Raw genomic sequence first — 14,774 nt, 5'->3', positions numbered from 1 at the left:
GGCAGGCAGGAAGAATCTGCTGCTCCAGAAAACAAACAAGAATTCCATGGTGGAATGAGCAGCCCAATAGCTGGGGGAAAAAGGCAGGAAAAGAGGAGGTAAGGGAATGGAGTCACCTCTGACTTCCTATGGTACTGAGCAGGCCCAGGATGGGCAGGATGAGGACTCTTGGGTCACACCTATGCCATGGCTGTGAGTGACAGGGTGACAAAGGGGCACAGTCGGCTGACACTTCCTTGGGTGCCATGTGCAGGGCTGTCACCCAAAAGCCACTGATAAGGAGGTGGGTGGGGATGCAGGATTTCAGCAGCCCATCAGTCAGCCCTGGAAGGGTTCAGCTGTGGGATTTGAGCGCAGCCATTCCCTGCTCCAGCACGGATCCATTCCCAGGGCTCTGCTCACACCAGCCCTGTCCCCAGGCTGCCAGAACCGGAGCAGCCGGCGCGGCGCGTCTGCTCCTCTGGCACCGGAGCCGCTGCCAGCAGCTCTGAGGCAGCTTCTGGGCTCGCAGGAAAGGTGGAGGCTGTCCCTCCGTGCTGTCCCAGCTTCCCACAGCCAGCTCCGGCTGTTTCCAGCCAAGAAACGCTTTTTGCCGAGCCCATCTGCAGCCTCGGCACCGCTCGGTGCTCCCAGAGCCACGAGGATGATGAAGGGGCTGCAAAATTAGAAAATCCACTGTCAAATTCAGCATTGGCACTGTGGGCAGGGGATGGGAACAAAGTTTGCCCGTGGGGGTACAGGGTCTGACACGTCTGTTCCTGCTGCTTTCCCTATGGGGCCAGATGCCTTCCAGGAAAGGCAGGGATTCTCCCATGGGGAGGAAGGGAAAGGGCTCATGGATTTCTCTCCACAAAGAAGAGAATAACCTTATCCTGCTGAGTTTTGGTGCTGCCAACCTCCTTCTGAGCAGGAATCACAGCTTTTCCCCCATCCTCCAGTTGTCCAACACCAATCTCATGTCCTTTCCTCCAAAGAATGTGCAATGAAGATGCTGGGGTAATTCCCCTGATGGACAGAATCACAAGTTGAAAGGATGGGTTTGGGCTTTTTTGGCTGTTTTCTCCAGAACAAGGTGAGTTCATATTATTCCCAGGTTTGCATCAGCTTAGCCAGCTTGCATCTGCATGTCCAGGCAGAGCTTCTGCAAAGTGAGAGCTGTGAGCTCACAGGATCTGTGTGAGAGGAGCAAATTGGAATTTTTTATTTACATTAGACCCTTCTCCACATCATGAGCTGGCAGTGGAGCACAGACGAGGCTCAGCTTAGCGCGTTCACACTTCCCAGCACAGCTGAGTTTGCTCTTTTAATGGGCTCCCTGGCCTCTGCTGAGGATGTATTTGCTGCTGCCAACCTGACAAACAATCTCAGCATCTTGTTGGCTGCTTCCTTGGATAAATTGGGAAAAGTGAGGTGAGCTTTGGGGACCTGCTAAGGAAGAGGGTTCCTGAAAGAAGGATTACTGACAAGACAAGAGGATGTATCAGGTTATCCATCGGGAGGAATTTCTCCATGGAAAGGGTTGTTAAACATTGCAAAGGGCTGCTCAGGGAGGTTTGGAGTCCCCATCCCTGATGCATCCAGGGAAGACTGGACATGGCACTCAGGTGGGGATCGGTCACAGGTCGGACTCGACGGTGTTGGAGGGATCTTCCATCCTTTTTGACTCTGGGATTCTGTGATTTATGTCGTGAAGGCACAGCTCAGCTCTTCCAGCCTCGTGCTCCTCCAGAGTCTCCCTCTCCCCACAGGTGCCATTCCCGAGGGAGCACGGCGTGTCCCACACCGCAGTGTCACACATCCATCATTGAACCCACAGCACACAGCCAGCCCTCAGCACCTTCAGCACCGCTGTTCCATTACCTTTAATTAAATTCCGACATTACAGCGCCGTATTTCAGCCGCTTTCATTGCTTTCTTTAGCGGCGGCAGCAGGAAAAAGCAATTACTGTTCATCACAGCTGTGCCAAAATAAATTTACAAGTCACTGCTTGGGTTTGCTGTTTGAGGTGTGGGGTGTGGAGGGACCCCCCCATTCCTGGGAAATATTTCATGGATCTGGATCCTGGTCCCGTCTGAACTTCTGGCAGAGCTCAGAAACCGAGCAGCAATGATGGAAATGCGTGTAGGGGTGGCAAGCGGCTGGGAAAGGGACGGGTTTTGGGAGAATGGTCCTAAAAGTGTCAGAACATCAGGGTGAGTGAGGCGGGAGCTGCTCCAGGAGCATCTCCACACAGTGATGAGGGCAACCCGTCATCGACACCTGCTCGTCCCGCAGATGAGGCAGCTTTCGCCTTTTGCTTTCCTCATTTCTCCCCCTTTTCCCCGGTCTTGAGGGAGCGGCAGCTCTCGCTCCGCGCGGCTCCCTCAGGACACGGCGGGACCGGGAGCCCGCACCGTCCTTGACCTTCTCAACATGGCGCCCGCCCCCGCGCCCTTTCCCCGCACGCCCCGTGCCCTCCCCAACATGGCGGCGCCAGGGGCGCGCGGGGCCCCTCCCAAGATGGCGGCGTCGCTTCCCGCCAGCGGGGCGCTTCCGGCGGGGCCTGGCGCGGCCATGGCAGAGCTGACGGACGCGGAGCTCCGCAAGGAGCTGCTGGCGCTCGGCTACCGCCCGGGGCCTATCACCGCCACCACCCGCAAGGTCTACATCAAGAAGCTGGGCTGCCTGCGGGCCGAGGTGGCGGCGGCCCGGCGCAGCGGCCGCACCGCACCGCCCAGCCCGGGCCGCTCTTTCACAGGGCCGCCGCAGGCCTCTCCCTCGCGGCAGCGCTCCGGCTTCACCGGCGGGGCCGCCCGTGAGAGTGAGGAGGAGGACGAGGAGGAGGAAGAGGAGGAGGAAGTGGGGCGGCCGCCTGCGTCCCGCTGGGGGACGTCGGGGGAGAGCGGCGGGCAGGCCTGGGGGGACCCCCGGGGATCCCCGCCGGGCCGGGGTGGAGGCCTCAGGGCTGAGGGCGGCCTGTCCCGGGACAGCCTCGGGAGGCTGAGCACTTCGGAGCAGTGGGGGACGACTGTGGAGAGAGGTGGCACTGGGCTCGGGGCATCCCTGGCTGGCCACGGGGGGTTCAGTTCCCCCTCGCAGTGGGACACGTCCATAGAAAGGAGCGGGGGCCTGGGAGTGGACAGGGTGGGGGAACTGAGCTCTGCATCCCATTGGGACACATCCAGAGATGTCGCAGAGCACGGCCGGGGGCTCAGCCAGGGGCTGGGGACGACCTTGGATGGCTTTCGGGGCTCCTCACTGCAGTGGGGCGCCTCAGAGAGGAGCGGGGGGCTCAGCAGTGGCCTGAGACCGACCCTGGACAGGTTTCGAGGGTCAAACTCCGCGTCCCAGTGGAGCCCTTCAGCAGAGAGGAGTGGGGGGCTCGGCAGCCGGGCTGGCTCGGGGTTGGATGGGCTGAGCTCCACACCCTACTGGGCCTCCTCGGCAGGCTCCAAACCCCTTCCCGGTGAGGACAAGTCCAGGAGCCATTGGGGGACATCAGGAGGGGGAATCGGGGCGCAGAGCTCCCGGCCTGCCTGGGATACGGCAGGGGAGAGGAAGGGGCTCTCCTCCAACACCTGGTGGAGACAGGAGAGCGAGGGGACCCCCAGCACCCAGTGGGGCTCCTCGGCGGCCCCCGGGAGGTTCAGCAGCCTGTTCAGGAGAGGGAAGGAGGATCTGGCTTCCAGCATTGGGAAGGAGGCGGAGCGGGACGCGGGCAGCCGGGCTGGGGGGCTGATCCGGCGCTTCCCGTGGCGAGCAGCCAGCGATGGGGGGCACGGAGTGACCCCGCGCACGGCCCTGCTGCGCTCAGCGCCGAGGCAGCAGCCGGAGGGAAAAGGGAAAGGCCTGGAATATTACCTGTCCCAGTTCCTCTGCCTTGCCAGCTTGGTGCTGCTCCTGATTTTTCTGGGCATCCTCGTGGTGAAGATGGTTGGGTCAGGCTGGCTGGACGGGACAGAGGAGAGATGTACGTGCACTGGTTTAGTTCTCATTTCAACTTTATTCCTCACCTGTTTTCCTGCTTTCCTTTTATCTTTTCCATCCCCATTGCATTTATCATCCTCATTGCCTTAACTTGACGTGTCTGTTTCTGTCCTTCTTCCCAGCTCCCATTTCCTATGGGAAACCTTGTTAGTCATGGGAAGCAAATCAAAAATTTGCTTTTTCCAAATGAGTTTGGCCTTCAGTCCCTCAGAGCCATGGGGTTTATGTAGAGTGCCATTCCTGCTGGGCCAAGGATGAATTTTATAGATGCCTGGTGGGCCAAGGATGGGTTTTATGGTGTGACACGATGTCTGTGTAGTACCTGGGGTTTGTTTTTGATGTTCTCTCTGCCAGCACGGCCTTTATTCTGTCCAAGGGGGAAGTGCAGCGGATCAATTCAGCACTTCAGGTGTGGTAGAGTGTGTCTCTCTCTTCGGTGAGAAATGAAAAGGGCTTTCCCCAGCAGCTGGTTTTTAAAGCAAAGTTCCCCAGCTGGAAAAGAGGATATTTCAGGCTTTGAACTGAACAAAGAAGGGTTTGGGGGCTGTTTTGGGAAGGTGCTGCTCCTGAGCCTGGGCACACTGTGCCCTTGGTGTTGGTTGCTGCAGTTCCATAGCCAGGATACAACTGCCCATTGTCACTGGATTGTCCTGTTCCAGCTGTGACAGAAATTGTGGAGACAGGAATGTTGCCCAGATTAGAATTGTGGCAGCACAGGGGGCTGGGATGTGCTGCAGGTGCCAGGAGCTGTTCAAGCCCTGCAGAGCCCAGAGCTGCAGGCACCCCTCCAGGAGGGTTCATTTCCCTCCCTGGCTGTGCTGGGATATTTCAGGTGAGCCTGATGGGCAGCAAGAGGCAACACTGGAGTGCAAAGATCAGCCTGAAGCTTCTCCTCAAACAGGAGCTGTTAAAACACTTCTCATCCTCACCTGAAGACATTCATCAGCTCCATCACTGATGTTTTTTTCCTCAGGGCTGCTCCCAAAGCAGCTCCTGGAGGGGCTGTTTGCATCTCAAGGTGCTGCCAGGGAGAGATGAACAATAGCAGGACCAGGCTTTAAGTTGAGCCTGCTTTTAAAAAGATAATTATTTTCTTGATCAAAGCTCTTGTTTGCAGCCAGCTAACTCACCCTCTTCTCTTTCCTAGTTAATCTCTTGCCTGTGGATTGTGACAAAAGCACGGATGATGTAAGCATTTATTTATTTATCCTCAGTCTTGTGAGCTGTCACAGAACAGTGATTATTCCAGGTATTCAATTCCACCCATAACAGTATCACTGTAAAATGATTAGTTCTATCATTTTACAGAAAAATTGGGACTTGATGAGTTGGAATTAATGGGCCAGATTAAGTTAGGAGTGTGTATGAGACTCTGAAAGATAAAAATTTAAATTCCCAATTATGTGGATCAATTTCTTTGTAACAGTTGTACCAGCAGTGGTATTGGTTTGCAGTAAAGCTGTTTTCAGCTTTAACAGTTCAAGATGTAATCCAGCTAATTCCCTGAGCTCCACTGTGGAGTGCCTGTACAGCCCTGCTTCCTGTCAGGATGGTTTTTTGGAAAAGCTGGGGCTGCCCCATCCCTGGAAGTTCCCATGCCAAGGCTGGGTTGGATAGTGGATAAAATGCAGCCTGGGATGGTGGGAGGTGTCTCTGCCCATGGGATTGGATGATCCCTTCCAGCCCAAACCATTCCAGGATTCCATGTGCTGGTTTGGATGGGATATTGGGAATAATTCCTTCCCTGTGAGTGTGGGGAGGGGCTGGGATGGAATTCTCAGAGAAGCTGTGGCTGTCCCATCCCTGGAAGTGCCCAGGGCCAGGCTGGACAGGGCTTGGAGTAGCTTGGGATCAGGGAAGGTGTCAGGGGTGGAGCTGGGTGAGCTTTAAAGGTCCCTTCCAACCCAAACACTCCATGAGGAAGAGGGAGAAGGTGTCGTGTTGGATTCTGAGTTCTGCTGTGCTGGGAAGTTCTGGATGTAATGCATCCATCTGTGGTGGGTCTGAGGCTGGTTCTGCAGGCTGGGCTGTGGGTGGGTGGCACTTTATAGAATCCCAGAGTGGTTTGGGCTGGAAGGGACCTTAAAACTCACCCAGTTCCTCTGGCCAGGGACTTACAGAAGATGCTCAGGGTCCTGGATATTCCTCTGCTCAGGAGGTTTGGTTGGAGCTGGTGGTGCTGTGGTTCTGTCTGGTGTCTGGAGCTGCACTGCCACTGTCCCCATGCCACTGTTGATGTGTGTCCCTGTCTGTGCCCTGCAGTTCTGCCAGACCAAGCACAAGGACGTGACCATGGCCGTGCTGCACGAGCTCTACAATTACCTGGCTGTGCAGGCAGGTGAGTGCCAGCACACCCCCAGCCCTGCTGGGCCTGCAGGAACTGCCTCTCCCAGCTCCTGCTCCCGTCTGTCCCACTCTGGAGGGGTTTGTGGAACAGGCAGTTCCCTTTGAGGAGTTCTGAGGCAGGTAGGGAATAGGAAAATAGGGAAAGGTGGGTTTATTTTTATTCTGAGTGGTACTTGGCTAATGCAGTCCTGTCAGCCTGCCTGGGTGAGTGGGCCTTGTTTGTACTTGAAGTGTTGGGAGTTTCAGGTAGGATTGGTTTGGTTTGTTACTCTTTTCTACCAACAGCTTGAAATTGCCTTCAAGATAGTCAGGAGTGTAAACTGATGTGTTCTTACACATGAGGTGACCCAAGAAATCGTAATTTCTGCTGAAATGTGGTAGCAGATGTATGAGTGCCTCTCCTTTTCCTCACCACAGAGTGGGACAGGCTCTCTGAGATGAGGAGCTGACGCAGCACAGTCACTACTCCAGGAGTAAAGCCAGCCCATACTGGTATTTTGGGTGGAGTAAGCTGCTAGAAATCCACTGTATGAGCAGGGACTTGTTCAGCAAGATTCACAGCAGTGGTGATCAGTAAAAGGGTTTCAGTTCCATTTTCTGCATTTCAGACCTCAAGGCTGAAGCCTTTGGATACTGAAGCTGCACAGCATTCATAAATCTTTTCAAATCTGACTTCAGATTTCCACCAGATTTACTTAGCACATTTGTTTAGTCAACTTAGCGAGGCAGGATTTAGAGGATTTAGTGCCTTGCCAGCATTTCTCTGCCTGGGTTAGAGGCAGAGCTGTGATTTCAGCTCCTTGGAGGCATTTTGAACACTGATCATTAGCTGCACACCTGATACCTGGTGGCAGCTGTGGTTCTGTGCTCTGCAAGGGGCAGGAGCAATACTTTTCCCCCTCATTGTGTTCAGCAGCTCTGAAGTGTCAGCTTTGATTGCCCTTATCCAGCAGCAGCTCTGAAGTGAGAGGTTTGATTGCCTTTATCCAACCTCCGTGCAGTGGCTGAGCATTTTATTAATAGTCATAATCTGATCTGCCTGCAATATAAATCTCACCCTGGAATCATTTTGCTCAGGGCTGGGGCTGATTGGAAAGGAGAGCATTTCTTGGTGTACATTCAGAGCCTGGTTCTGAACTGTTCAAGGGGTTTTTTACAAACATAATTTTTCTATTTGACTTTTCTTACCAGGTAATTTTGAATGTGGAAATCCTGAGAACCTAAAAAGCAAATGCATTTGGATTAGTGAGGCGAAGGAACACGTGCTGGTGAGTGGGCTCTGAGCAGCTTTGTTATAACCCAGTGCTTAGTCTCTTATAAAGCAATAAATAATAGACACTAAAACAATTCACCATCCATTTTGCTTCCTCATCTTGCTTTGATTCCTTCCCCTATCTCTCACTTCCCCTTTGGCCAGTCCTGTTCTCAGCAGTTCTTCTGAAAATCATTTTCTCCTCCATCTCTGATTCACCCCCTGTAAATCTTAATGGTTTGTTGTTTCACTGGAGCCATCAGTCTTGTGCAACCAGAAATTTCCCTGGATTGAGGGCTGGGCAGAAGAAGGATTTTTCTCTACTGCAGAGTGTCAGGAGACAGACTGCTCTGATCCAGCATTCCATTTCTTTCCTGGTAGCCTGTCAGTAAGATTATGTTGTATTTAGTGGTTAGCCCTAACAGTCTGGGATGGTGTTATTTCACAGAGTTCTTCATGCATCATCTCCCCAGTCAGAAGACTTTAGGCCAGGCAGACCTTCAGGCTTAGTTCTCTTCCCTCCAGTTTGCAGAATCCTGATAAGAATTAACCTGGGGACAGCCCCTGTGGAGTGAATTCTCCTACTGCTGTAATGAAATCATGTTGGTCAGTATTTTAAATGAGTGGAGGGTTAATCTTCTTATTGCTTCCTTTGCACAGAATGTAACTGGCAGTTCCACACAGAAGTTTAAAGCTGCCCTGGATTGGATACTGAACAGCAACAAGGATTTGGGAATTCGGTGAGCAGAAACCCCCTGTGTCAAAGTTAGGGATCTACTGATACTGAGCAGCCACAAGGATTTGGGAATTGGGTGGGCAGGAGCCCACTGTGTCAAAGTTGGGGATCTGGGTGTTGGCTGGGGTGGAATTTGACAGGGTCAGTGGTGCCCTTTAGCTCCCAGAGCTCGTTAGGCATCAGCAGATAGGCTGGGTTTGGCTGTGGGAGAGCTTGCTGGGCAAACTTCCAAAGGAAAAGCACAGCCCTGCAGCAGGATGGGAACTGAGCTCCCTCCAGGAGTCTCATTATTCCCAGCCCAGGCTGTGGACGCTGTGTCCAAGGATGTGTTGCAGGTGAGATGGAAGTGGGAGGTCAGGGCTGCTTGTGGCCATCAGTGATTGTGTTGTGCCTCCTGTGGAGTGGTCCTGGTGTCCTGCCCATGGTCCTGTGCCTACAGCTCTTCTTCAACTTGCCCACGTGGTCACTTTTCCCAGGATAACCTCTCTCCAGAACATCTGTGCATTTGTGGAGCTCTGTCTTTGGACCAGAGGGTTCATTGGCCAGCAAAGCCCTGTGTGCAGGGGCTGCTGTCACCCATGCTTTGGGATCCTCTGGAGCAAGTCCTGAGGAGCAGGAGAGGGAAAGGGATGTTGAGTGATACCTGCAGTGTCACTTGTGTCTGGCAGAGCAGGTAGTGCACAGTGAATCCTAGAATTACTGAGGCTGGAAAATCCTTCTGGGATCACCAAGTCCAGCTTGTGACTGATCCCCACCTGGACACTGATTGTCAGAGCCAAGTGAACACTTCCAGGGATGGAAATTCCACCACTTCCCTGGGCAGCCCCTGCAGTGCCTGACCACCCTTTCCATGGAGTAGTTCCTCCTGAATGGATGGTCTGACTGATGTGGGTGCTGGTGGGTCACTGAGGGGGCATTTCTCAGGCTCCATCCACGAGAAAGAACAGCAGTACTGAGTTTTCAGAGAAAGACCACAATATCCAGTCCATAACCTACAGAAAAAAGCGTTATCCAGAGTCAGCAGCCATCGTCACCTTCCTCTGGGAAGCGTGGGCTGCCTGCAGTCTGCTCTAACTCTAAAGCCTTAACAGTTGTTTGCATTTTCACGTTGCTAAATGTGTCTCTGATTAAGTGAATTGCAGCAGTCGTGGTGCTGGGGTTGGTGGGCAAGGCTTGTAGGAATTCCCTCTGCTCCATTTGCTCTTAAATATTCCTGCAGCTGCTGCTGTGATCCACGGATCAGACGGCGTCTGCTGCTTTGATTCCTGGGGTGTGCAAATTCCCAGGACGGGGCTCGGCTTCCTTAGGGGCAGGGTTGGATTTGTAGGTGGGCTGGGATGCAGAGTTTTCAAATCTTGTATTTTTATACTCCAGCACATTTCCAGTCAGAAGCTGTGGGATACAATATCCTCCTACTTTTTATTTTGTTAATTAGCAGCTCTGCTGGCTGGTCCCCAAACAGCTCCGCTTCCCCGGAGCTGGCGTGGCAGCATCCCCAAAACCCTGCCCCTGGCATTTTCAGCTACATGAGATTATTTTTTAGTTGCTAGTCTGAGAGGTAGGACTGAAAATGAGCTTTGCATCGGGTGATCTTGTTGCATGTTTTAAATATTTCCGTGGAATTTGGGTTGTAAATAAGACAAGGGGGTGGAAAACTCCAGAACCCAGGACCAGGCTGAGCTCTCTGCAGTCCATGAGCTGAGCACCTGTAAATTGAGCAAACCTCTTTGTCTAATGGGCTGTTCATAATTAGAAGCTTAAAAAATACAGTCCCCTTTGGTCCAGGTCCCCTGGACCTGCTGGATCCCCTGATGCCTGTGAGCTCTGGGAATGGCTCAGTGTGGAGTGAGCCTGGGCTTGGGAGCAGCAGTGCTGCAGGGGGAGCTGAGGGCTCTGCAGGGCTCTGTGCTGATGCTCTGACACTCTTCGAGCTGCTCCTGCTCCCAGCCTGGGTTCTCCAGCTCCCACTGCTGGGGCTGAGCAGTGACTCTGACTCAGGGAACGTTTCCATCTCCATGCTGGGAGGTGGGAATCCAATTCCGAGTTTAATCTTGTGCCTGCTGAGAGGGGCTGTCAGAGAGGCAGTGCAGGGATACTCGGAGTGCCAGTGGGAGCTGCAGCCCTGCTGCCTTCCTGAAGCCACAACCATCCCTGCCTAAGCCAGTCCCCAAATGTTGTGGCAGGAGGCTCTGCCAGGGTGTGGGGGCATTTCCTGCTAGCTGCTGCATCTGCAGTCTGCTTGTTCTCCTGGCCTTGATTAAAGACTGCAGTTGCAGCCTGCTCTCTTCAGGAAGATTTTCATCTTCTTCCCATCAGGTTGAGAGGCAGGGTCATGTCAGAGCCTGTTTCCAGCGTGGAGGAAGTGTTCTGCCTGGAATCTGCCCACCCCCAGATGGGGCTGGGCTGTCGCTTCCGCCGGGCCATGGTCACAGCCATCATGAACCTCTTCCTGTTCTTCTGGGGTAAGTGGCTCTTGCAGGGATGAAGCCCTGTGATCACACATTCCTCAGCCACAGGAAATCCCTAACAGAGGTGAAATAAATCTGCTGATGAGTTAATGTCTAATTAACCTTTGTTCTGGCAGCACAGGAGACCCACAACCCCTCCTCTTGTGCTGTGAGTGCTTAAAAGTTGCTTTAAATCAGGCAGCTGATGAGCTCTCTGGGTATTCCTCAAGTGCCCATTATTATGGGCTCCAGAGTAAGTGTGTTAACTTACCTTAAGGAGGCAGTTTTTCTTTTTTTTTCTTGCTCTAAGCTCCCAAGCCCTCCAGTCTCTTTAATGATGACTTGTAGCATTTCAGGGTTGGAGGTTTTATTGGAATAGTCTGTCACACCTCAGCTGAGACAGGGGTTTTACCCAGCAAGGTGATAACAAGAGCTGTGTGACTGCAGGAGTTTCAAATCCAGCCTGACAGGGAGGGGGTGACAAGGGACAGTTCTGTTTATTGCTGACACTGAAGTCCTAGTGGGGGCACTGTAGGAAGTGCTAAACCTTCCATACACATCTCCTGCATTTTGGGCTTTATTTCCCTATCCAGCAGCTCTCCAAGGAGCAGTGAAACATGACAGTTTTCCAGAGTTACCCTTGTGGGGGAGACCTCTTGCAAAGCCTCCTCTGGGATTTGCAGAACTGGGGCCCTGTGGTTGTGCTGAGGTTTCTTTTGTGAGGGCAGCTCCGTGCTGAGGCTTTCCCTCATTTCCCTCCCTTTTTCCTCATCCCACATCCACAGGTGCTCCCTGTGCTGCAGGGGGGCAGCACTGAGGGTTTTTTGGGGAACAAAAGGAGTCACTGGGATTCAGTTCCAAGCAGGCCCTGGGTCACAGTGTCAGAACTAAAACTGCATCCAGCAAGTAGCCAGCTGTCAGTTCCTGAATTCCCTTTGGTTTTATTCTCCTAGGTCTGATAACCCTTTGGGGGATCCTGATCTACCTCCGGTACCGCTGGCGGAAGATGGAGGAGGAGGAACAAGCCATGTATGAAATGGTGAAGAAGATCATAGGTAGGAGCTGTGGGAGCACAGGGAGCCCTGCTCTACTCCCTGCAGGGTCCAGCCCTCACTGGTGTGTCCTCCTGTCCCCCAGCTGTTGTCCAGGACCACTACAAGGAATGGGAGCGGAATTTGGAGCGTTACCCCTACGTTGGCATCTTCCACGTCCGGGACAGCCTGATCCCTCCTCAGAGCAGGTGAGCTGGTTCTGGGCACTCAGCAGGGCTGGAAGCAGCAGGATGGGATTCAGCACAGCTCCAAAATGCATCCCTGGAGCTGCTCTGCAGGATGAGGCTGGAGCCTTTGGGTTGGGAAAAGCTTGGACACAGCTCAGCCCCGGGCTGGTTCTTGGTGCAGTACCACAGGTGTGTTGTCACTTGTGGTGTGTTGTCCTTGTTCTGTCCAGCAGTGCTTGGGTTTGGTTTGGTTTGCTTGGAGCTGGAGCATCAGGTGTCCTCTGCTCTGTCTGCTGGGTGTCCCCTTTCCCAGCCATCCTAGCTGGTTTTCTGGACCAGAGCAGAGCAATTCCCATGAGCTGAGCAGGATACTGGGGCTCTTCTGCAGTGATTGTGTGTCTGGAAAGGGGCCAGGCTGAGTTATGCAGCTGGGAAGGGAGCTGCAGTGAGATGACTGGGTTTGGGGCTTTCTCAGGTTGGGTTTGGGGCTTTTTCAGGTTGGGTTTGGGGCCTTTTCAGGTTGGGTTTGGGGCCTTTTCAGGTTGGGTTTGGGGCTTTCTCAGGTTGGGTTTGGGGCTTTCTCAGGTTGGGTTTGGTTCTTTCTCAGATTGGAAATGTGGTGGAGGTCATTGCTCTGTGGGTGGTGGGGCTGAAGGGCTGCAGGGCTGGATCCTGGTGCTTTGCTCCATTTCTGCAGGGTTATTTCTTGTGTTTTGGTTAAATGGAGCTGCTTTGTGCTCCTGTGAAGTGTTAAACATCCTCCCTGTGTATCAGAGGCAGGATTCCTTATCCTACAAGGCATGATTGCAGCTGTTTGAGCCATCCTTGGGTGTGAGATGCTCAGAACTGCTGGATCCAAAGCTGGGGTGAGCATCAGGGTGTCCCCCTGGCTGAGATCTCTGTGTGCAGGATGGGAGAGGGTGATCTGCTCATTGAGTCCCTTTGCAGCACAAATTGAGGCTGAAATTCAGGGCGTTGACTGAGCCTCTCATCTTCCCCCCAGGCCGGATTTGTGTGGCCATGCCCTGGTCTGAAATCTCTAAACCAGGTTTTGTTTGATGCCCTTTTCTTCCTGCACAGGGAACAGGACACAGCCAGATCCACCAGCACAGTTGCTGTAGGCAAGGAATCGCAACCATCTTGGGATCCTCATTTATTTTCTTGCTGTTCCTTGCAGAAAAAAGATGAAGCGGGTGTGGGAGAGAGCCGTGGATTTCCTGGCCTCCAACGAATCCCGGATCCAGACAGAATCCCACAGGGTGGCAGGGGAGGACATGCTGGTGTGGAGATGGACTCAGCCCTCGTACCTGTCGGACTCGGAGCACTGAGGGCAGCAGGAGGAGCAGCCCTGGGTCAGGGTGGGGACATGGAGCCTGTGCAGGGCTCAGGCCCTCGCTGGTGGTGGGAGGAGCAGGGCCTGGCCCGAGGGTTGGGATCTGCACGGCTCTGTTTGCTCTCACTGCTGAAACTCTCCAAACACACACGTTCAGGGCAATACTGGCTTGGAAGGAAGATGGGCTTGAGCTGGTGGGAAGCTGGAATTGCACCAAAGTGAGCCTTCCAGAGACCTGGCTCTCGTGGCAAGCAAACAACAACAACCTACAAAGAAAAACTGCACACCCATCTTGAGGGCTGGGGGGCTCTGCCAGGGCCTGGGGGTGCAAAATTTGACCTCAGTTCTGCAAAGGCCAACTGGTGGCAGAGTTCATCTCAAAGATAAACATTTCCCATGGAAACATTAGGGTGGCAGTGCAGGCGTGTCTTTGTTTGTGTTTGTTTTTATCAGTGCAAAGACAGTGAGGCAGCACTTGCTGCTTCCCAGCGAGGAAAAATGTTTTGTGTTGGCTTCATCCATCCAAAACTGGGGAGAGGGGGAATTGGGTGAAGGTGGGCCCGGAGAGAGGGGGGAGCTTGACGTGCCTTGGTGGTTTGGGCTGGGCTGGGGGTGGTGGAGGAGAGTTTGTGACCCTGTTACACTTTTAAGTCTGCAGTCTGTGTGCTTTATTATTTTCTAGGGGCGTTGGGGGAGGGAATTTGGGTGGAAAATAAAGGCTATAGGAAGCTTCTAAAGGTGCTTTCCTGTGGCTGCAGCCCAGGACTGCTCCGTGGCTGTTACAGAGCAGCTGTGGGAGGGCTCTGAGGGCTGTGTTCGTGTTTGAGCTGGGCAGCTGCAGTGTCTGTGTTTGTGTCAGAGCAGGGATGTGCCAGCTCTGGGACTGTTGCTGTTCCTGCAGCCTCCTGAGGGTCCCAGGAGCAGCCTGGGTCCCTCCCAGCCCTGCTGCATCCTATCTTGTGTCTGTAATCACTTGGTTACTTAGCTTCTCTTTCTGTCCAGCAAAGGAATGTTTGTTTCCCAGGAAATGGCACCAGTGTGTGGCAGTTCAGGCTCGGCACAGGAGCTGCTGCTTTGCTCTTCCCAGGGCTCTGCAGCAGCTCCTGAGGCTGCAGGACCCAAATGCTTTGCTGGCCTTGGGCACCAGAAGTTGCAGATTGAAGCCAGCAGTGATTTGATCCCTGTAGCCCCTGGATGTTGCTGTCCTTGAGGCCATCCTGGGGCTGGATGCTTGGATTGCTCCAGTCCTGGGCTGAGGGCACAGCCTTGGGCAGGTGATGCCACTCCAGGTGTGTTCCTTGTGCCTGCTCACCTGGCAGAGTCTGCACCTCTCCCCACGTGGGGTGTTCCCCTGGCACCCCTCGGGCTGCTGGGGACCACGGATGGAGCAGAGCTCTCCAGGAGCAAAACCAGGAGATCCTTCCCATTAAATGGGGAATATTCTGCGTGGAGGTGGCTCTGACCCTAAGTTTTT

General features: G+C 53.7%; 1 protein-coding gene across 1 annotated transcript; it reads left to right on the top strand.

Moving 5' to 3' along the window:
* The first annotated feature begins 2,554 nt into the window (after positions 1-2,554).
* On the top strand, positions 2,555-13,856 carry LEMD2 (LEM domain nuclear envelope protein 2). Its single transcript, XM_062509680.1, has 9 exons — positions 2,555-3,950; positions 5,115-5,155; positions 6,230-6,305; positions 7,505-7,581; positions 8,226-8,305; positions 10,618-10,763; positions 11,702-11,803; positions 11,886-11,988; positions 13,145-13,856. Exons 1-9 carry the CDS (start codon positions 2,555-2,557, stop codon positions 13,293-13,295), a joined length of 2,172 nt encoding a protein of 723 aa, XP_062365664.1. The 3' UTR covers positions 13,296-13,856.
* The last annotated feature ends 918 nt before the right edge of the window (positions 13,857-14,774 follow it).

This window comes from Cinclus cinclus, chromosome 27, assembly GCF_963662255.1.
Source record: "Cinclus cinclus chromosome 27, bCinCin1.1, whole genome shotgun sequence".
NCBI classification, from domain to species: Eukaryota; Metazoa; Chordata; class Aves; order Passeriformes; family Cinclidae; genus Cinclus; species Cinclus cinclus.
The sequence above is the reverse complement of the archived record's forward strand: the minus strand, read 5'-3'. Positions and strand labels throughout refer to the sequence as shown.

Bases quoted from the DNA above. Each gene is read 5' to 3' on its own strand.
- LEMD2 (XM_062509680.1), top strand. From the start codon at position 2,555: ATGGCAGAGCTGACGGACGCGGAGCTCCGCAAGGAGCTGCTGGCGCTC. The intron at 8,306-10,617 runs GTGAGCAGAAAC...TCTTCCCATCAG, and splicing joins AACAAGGATTTGGGAATTCG to GTTGAGAGGCAGGGTCATGT. The intron at 10,764-11,701 runs GTAAGTGGCTCT...TTATTCTCCTAG, and splicing joins CCTCTTCCTGTTCTTCTGGG to GTCTGATAACCCTTTGGGGG.